Genomic DNA, 6000 nt, shown 5'->3' on the forward strand with positions numbered 1-6000 from the left:
ACACACACCTCTGTCACCACTCTAGCCATACTGTGACTTATGACAGATATAATGTTCACTTTGCCCTTGACACCACAGTAAAATCCTCAGTGTCAATTGAACTCTGTGTACAAATTACGGGTCCATTTGGTTACAATTCTACAGTCAGAGTTACAAATGAATAATGGGCTGTAAGTTAGATAACTAGCTAGCCTGCAAAAGATATCCACAATATTTGTATTATTATTATTATCATTATTATTATTATTATTATATTATTATGGGGGGGGGGGGGGGGTTGTTTTTTGCTGGTGGTGTTCATTTTTCTTTTTTTCTTAGTGGTGTAAACAGGATGTTGTCAAAGGTTTTCATGGTTCATAGGTCTCCTAGCAACAGCAGACTTGTGAAACAGTCTCTATGTAACAAAATCTAAGATTTCCTTCAATTAAATGTGGCCTTTAATGTAAATGTGTCATGTTGTCACCCCATGGCCAAAGGCAAAGGCATTTCGTACGAGGTAATTCACGAGCATTCCTCCTCAGACACAATGTGCTCATTGTGCGTACCAGCACTGTTTGTGGATTGACCGCAGTGGCTGTAACTTTAGCAGCCCCCCAAGGAGCCAGTTGTCAGGCTATGGGGAAAACCGTTAGAGTAATAATGATAGCAATAACATTCTCACTTACCTACATTTCTTAAAACACACTTACACATTGATCTGAAAGTCTGTACACCCTGGCACTTGTGTGTGCCTCTGAGTGTGTATTGTATGTATGTGTGTTGGTTAGAGGAGACTCCTACAGCAACACATTTGTACTGTATGCTAGTTTGAGTAATAACATTTGTTGAAAAGCCACTCGTTTCCGTCTCCACAAACAACGCTGAGAGGACCCAGAGAAAGACAGACAGAAAGAGAGAGGGTGGGAGGAGAGGGGGAGAGAAAGAGAGAGAGAAGGAGGGAGAGAAACAGAAAGGAGGGAGAGAGAGAATGAAAAATAGCAGTTACATTGTGGAAAGAGAGAACTAATTCCTGGGAGACCAGTGCTGTGTGCAGAACTGTCCTTGCATAATGTATTAACTAACCAGTAAATAGCATTTACCGGTTGACCATGGTGAGGTATAGTGTAGCCTGTTAGATGTAAGTAAATACTTTAACGTGTACTTCCTTTGGTCAAATAACACATTAGGATCATCTTCCTAACACTGAAGTTCATCCCTTTTCTATCCGCTTCTTTGCAGAATTGATGTCAGTTGTGTGGAGGGTAAACAATAATTTAAGCTGCAGTCTCCTCCCTACTGTCTACAACATTATACTAAGTGAACGTTGACAGAGATCATAGCCTTACCCATACATTTAAATCACAAATTACTTTCATTCACATAATGGTGGCTTAGTTAATGGCCTGAGATTCAGATCCATTACAGAACTCATTGCCAATTTCTATTATAAAATATAATGTATGAACATTCAAATCAACACTGCGTATGCTTGACATTTCTGCCACTGTGCTGGAATACAAGATGGACATCTGTTCCTATGTCATGAGTTACTGCTCATGTTACTGTCACAGCAGTCTGAGGTATGTGCTTGGTGGTTTGCAGCCTAAACCTCTCCTTTGTTAAAAGTTTGGCAGGTTAAAGAGCACTTTTCTGGGGCGTGCCGGTAGCTGACTGGGGAGTGCATCAACCGCATAATCACAACATCCCTGGTTCAGGGAAGACCCACGTTGCAGCCCCCTCATTCACAGTTTCCTGTCCCACTACTGTCCTATAATAAAGCTCTCTCTCTTAGTATACCGTATATACTGTATATTTTAGTTTTAAGCTATTCTCTTTCACCTCTGTTCATTGCTGGCACACTGGGACTACAGCAAGTTGAAATCCTTTCAACCGCAAACCTAGATTCTTCATTTTACAGAGAGAAACCCCCCTCCTCTCTCTGTGATTGCTTGCGTGCGTGCGTGCGTGCGTGCGTGCGTGCGTGCGTGCGTGCGTGCGTGCGTGCGTGCGTGCGTGCGTGCGTGCGTGCGTGCGTGCGTGCGTGCGTGCGTGCGTGCGTGCGTGCGTGCATGCTCTCTGTGTGTGCGTGCGTGCGTGCGTGCGTGCGTGCGTGCGTGCGTGTGTGTGTGCGTGCGTGCGTGCGTCCCTGTCTCTCCACTAGGATCAGGCTAGGTGGATTACTGTGTCAAGCATAGAGGCTTTCAAACAGGGGCTAACCAGTAACAGTCTAAAAATGCACAGAGGTGAACTGCACTATACATTTAAGGATCAGCTTTTAACAAATATAATTTCACATACCACCTTGTTAGCAGAAATTCTAGGTTTCACTCAGAAACAATACTGTGAGTGAGATCAAATGTGTCCTCACACACCCACACTCTTGAGGCGCCACCGGGTAAGTGAGCCACTATAATCACCAGTAGTTTTACACTGAAGAAGTGACTCTCCAGCGATTAGGAAATGTGCAGTGCTCATCAGTACCCAAAAATGGCCGGCCCATTAATTAGTCTCAAACAATGTTCTCTCGGTGTATCGACTTCTTAATGGACAAGAAAGGACCTTGTTGATGTTCCCATCCAGTCAATGACAGAGGCCTCTCTGGGGTTCTGGAATGGTATTATGTCATCTCCCCCTGCCCTTCAGAAACCAGAGCTGTGCTGTTTTTTTGTCTTCCGCTTTCTCCTGTACTCGTTGCTCATTAACTATGTAGGAGTGTGATGAAGGGCTAGGGCAGACTGGATTGGGTTGCTGACAGAGACCCCTTTCCCTGCATGGATCATCTTAACTAATGGTACTAGGTCTACGATTTCAGGCTTAAAGTGCCCTGATGCCAGAGCATGAAGGGCAAAGCCGTGACTTCTAGCCGTCGGTTAGGATCACAAAATATTATTCCTTTCTGCTTAGTATCTCTTTATCAAAAAACAACAACATTTCTCTTACATTTCTGTGAGAGAAAATGATTCCATGTTACCTCAACACCTCCACTGACATATTTTTGGACATGGATTGTTTAGGTTAGGATTTATCTAAATTTAACTCCCACGGAAGAGTAAAGAAACCACCTACCTTACTTCCTGGGGCATAAACACAGGACACACATACATATGCACACACAAGTGCCCTTGCGCACACGCACACGCACACACACACACACACACACACACACACACACACACACACACACACACACATCTGTAGCCGTGCATGAGGTTTTTCTAAACTCTTTGTTTGACAGGCAATTCAACTCAGAAGAGAGTGGATTTAGTAAATGGCTTCAGGTGTTCCAGCGTTGTCTGAATGCATTTCGTAACTGACAGCTAGGTTATGTCTCCCAGAAAACATTGTTCAATGGACAACTCTTCTGTGAAGGACACGACTGGATAGAGCAGGTAATATGCTGCCTGATAAGGATTACGATCTTACATCAATACTGGTCCCTAGAAATCCAATATCAATCTCAATTTATCCAATATCAGTCATATAGCCTGCAAGCTGCAAATAGGCCTACCTGCACTACTGAGAAGGAGGGAAACTACACAGACCTACTGCCAACATTTGAGAACAAGACAAGTTATAATGTGTGGTGTGCTTTCTGTGCTGGTGTCCCCAAACTATAAGCAAGTTCAAGTATAAGCAAACCACGCAAAACAGTAACAGTGTCATTGAGATATTGGAAGGCCATTTTCAAAGTGGAATTTTTAATAATTTCTCACTCTAATTAGTCTAATAGGCTGCAAGTGCCAACCACATTTTGGAATCAACGAATTTTGCGTTTCTCAATAGTGCGGTTTCAAAAAACATTTTCCACATTAGTTTGCTGAACATTTCAAACACAATTCAGGCATATGGCGTAAATAGGCCTGTGTGATGATGATGACATTCCCTATAGTGCTGTTCTATGGCTAAACAAGATGAAATTAGACTGTAGGCTACCACCACCCTATACTGCATGCTGCTATGCGCCCCAGCGCTTTTCTCAGGATAGACAGAGATGATGATGTGGTGTGGTGTGGTCCTTTTTATTTGACTACGCCTAAATAAATAAATAAATGAAATAAATAATGTATGTATATATATATATATATATATATGTATATATATATATATATATATATATATATATATATATATATATATATATATATATATATATATATATATATATATAGCAACACATTTGTAATTATTTTATGAATATGTGCTACACAACTTTTAATGCCGAGCAGAATTCTATTTTGCCATGGATGGACAAACAAAATGAGTAGACCAGCACATATAGAGCTATCCCTAAATGACCATTACAGGTCTGTAACTCTGAGAGTGTACAAATGTAACATTAACATTTATTTTAGGTTACTACTAGTACACTCTCAGAGTTATGGGGGTCCTTGAAATTAAAACGTATGAGAACCACTGTCCTAGTGGACTCCTGAGTCCTAATGTGCCATATAGTGTCATTCATATTCTTAAGACAACCTGGAGACTTGAAATTCAGTAATTGGGGTCTTATGATCAAAATAAGAACATTATAATGGTGTGTAAAAAACAAAAGCTAGACTTAGCCACGGACAAGGACAAGTCTCGCCACGGACACATTTGTCCCTGTACGTACGGTACCGGGGCGGGGGGGAAACTTTCATCGGATAAAGAGCCGTTACATTTACCTTCTTCAGCCGTTCCGATTCCCATATCCACGAGGAGGAGGAAGAGCAAGAGCCAGGAGGACATCAGCATCTCATGTGAAACAAGTGTCGCCGTTCTTCTTCTCTCTCTCGCAGTTCGGACACTAAAGCCCATGATGAGGAGTCAAACTCCGCGGTGCGCCCAAGTCCAAAGTCTTTTAAAAGAACACAAACAAAAAAAAACAATTCGTTCAAAAATAGACGTCTATCGGTCCTTATAGGTGCGCACGAAATATTTAAAGCGCAAAACCCCTCTGTGAAGAAGGTGGGGGTGGAAGAAATCCAGTATTTTTTTAGTAGGATAAAACAAAATCAAACGTGTCAGTTTATCATGTATTAAGAGGCGTGCGCATTTTGGTCTCCATCATCAACTGTAAGGGTTATCATCACATTGAAATCAAAGCCCCGCGTTTCTTTCCTTCTCCTTTTTTAATGTTTAGTTGGTTTGTCTAGACTGTGTGGACCCGGTGTCTCGTTGACGAGTTCATGCCTCGGATTCTTTATTTGAATTATGATAATCACAAAACTCCTCTGTTTCAGTGGCTCTCTCTCTCTCTGTCTTGTCGCGCGTCTCACTCATGTGTGAACCCTCCGCATGCACCGCGTCTGGAAGCTCCGCTCGGCTCCACTGGAGGAATTGAAACCGGCGTTGCCAGGTCGTGCGAGAGAAATAAGCAACCGGGTCTATGAAAACAAGCCCTTTAAAGGGCAAGACCACTTTGGTAGAGGTTTGGGTTGTGTATTTACCTTGCCATGATGTAACTCCAAAGGTGGACAAGAAATAAAAAATAATTGCTCCATTGATTAGAAATTGATAATTCAAAATATGCTCCTCGTTGACTTACATTGTACTGTAAAGCAGCTCTCAAAGTCACTCTGTTAGCACATAAACAAACGCAAACAAAGTTGATTCAGGCAATATAGAACATCACCAAACCCAGTACTGCTATTTTTATTAAGAAGAAAACCTGGACTGGATTCGCGGATCCGGATCCGGATCTTCAAATAGTAAAATCAGCAGGAAATTAACATTTTTATTAAAAAAACAAAACAGTACTGGGTTTGGTGATGTTCTATATTGTCTGAATCAGCTTTGTTCGTGTTCGTTTATGTGCTTATAGAGTGACTTTGAGAGCTGTTTTACCGTACAATGTAAGTCAATGAGGAGCAAATTTAAAATTATCAATTTCTAATCAATGGAGCAATTATTTTTTATTTCTTGTCCACCTTTGGAGTTACATCATGGCAAGGTAAATACACAACCCAAACCTCTACCAAAGTGGTCTTGCCCTTTAAACATAACAACGCCCGGGGTTCGAACCCGGGTCTCCCGCGTGGA

General features: G+C 41.8%; 1 protein-coding gene across 2 annotated transcripts in view; it reads right to left on the reverse strand.

Moving 5' to 3' along the window:
• unc5cb (unc-5 netrin receptor Cb) overlaps positions 1-5243 on the reverse strand; it is a 180334-nt gene extending 175091 nt beyond the window's left edge. For both annotated transcript variants that reach the window (XM_080420439.1, XM_080420438.1), the window contains exon 1: positions 4644-5243. In XM_080420439.1, the coding sequence (XP_080276565.1) occupies positions 4644-4776 (133 nt within the window). In that variant the 5' untranslated portion in view covers positions 4777-5243. The remainder of the gene's footprint in view (positions 1-4643) is intronic.
• Positions 5244-6000: the final 757 nt, after the last annotated feature.

This window comes from Gymnoscopelus braueri (genome assembly GCF_963280865.1).
Source record: "Gymnoscopelus braueri genome assembly, chromosome: 22".
Lineage (NCBI taxonomy): Eukaryota > Metazoa > Chordata > Actinopteri > Myctophiformes > Myctophidae > Gymnoscopelus > Gymnoscopelus braueri.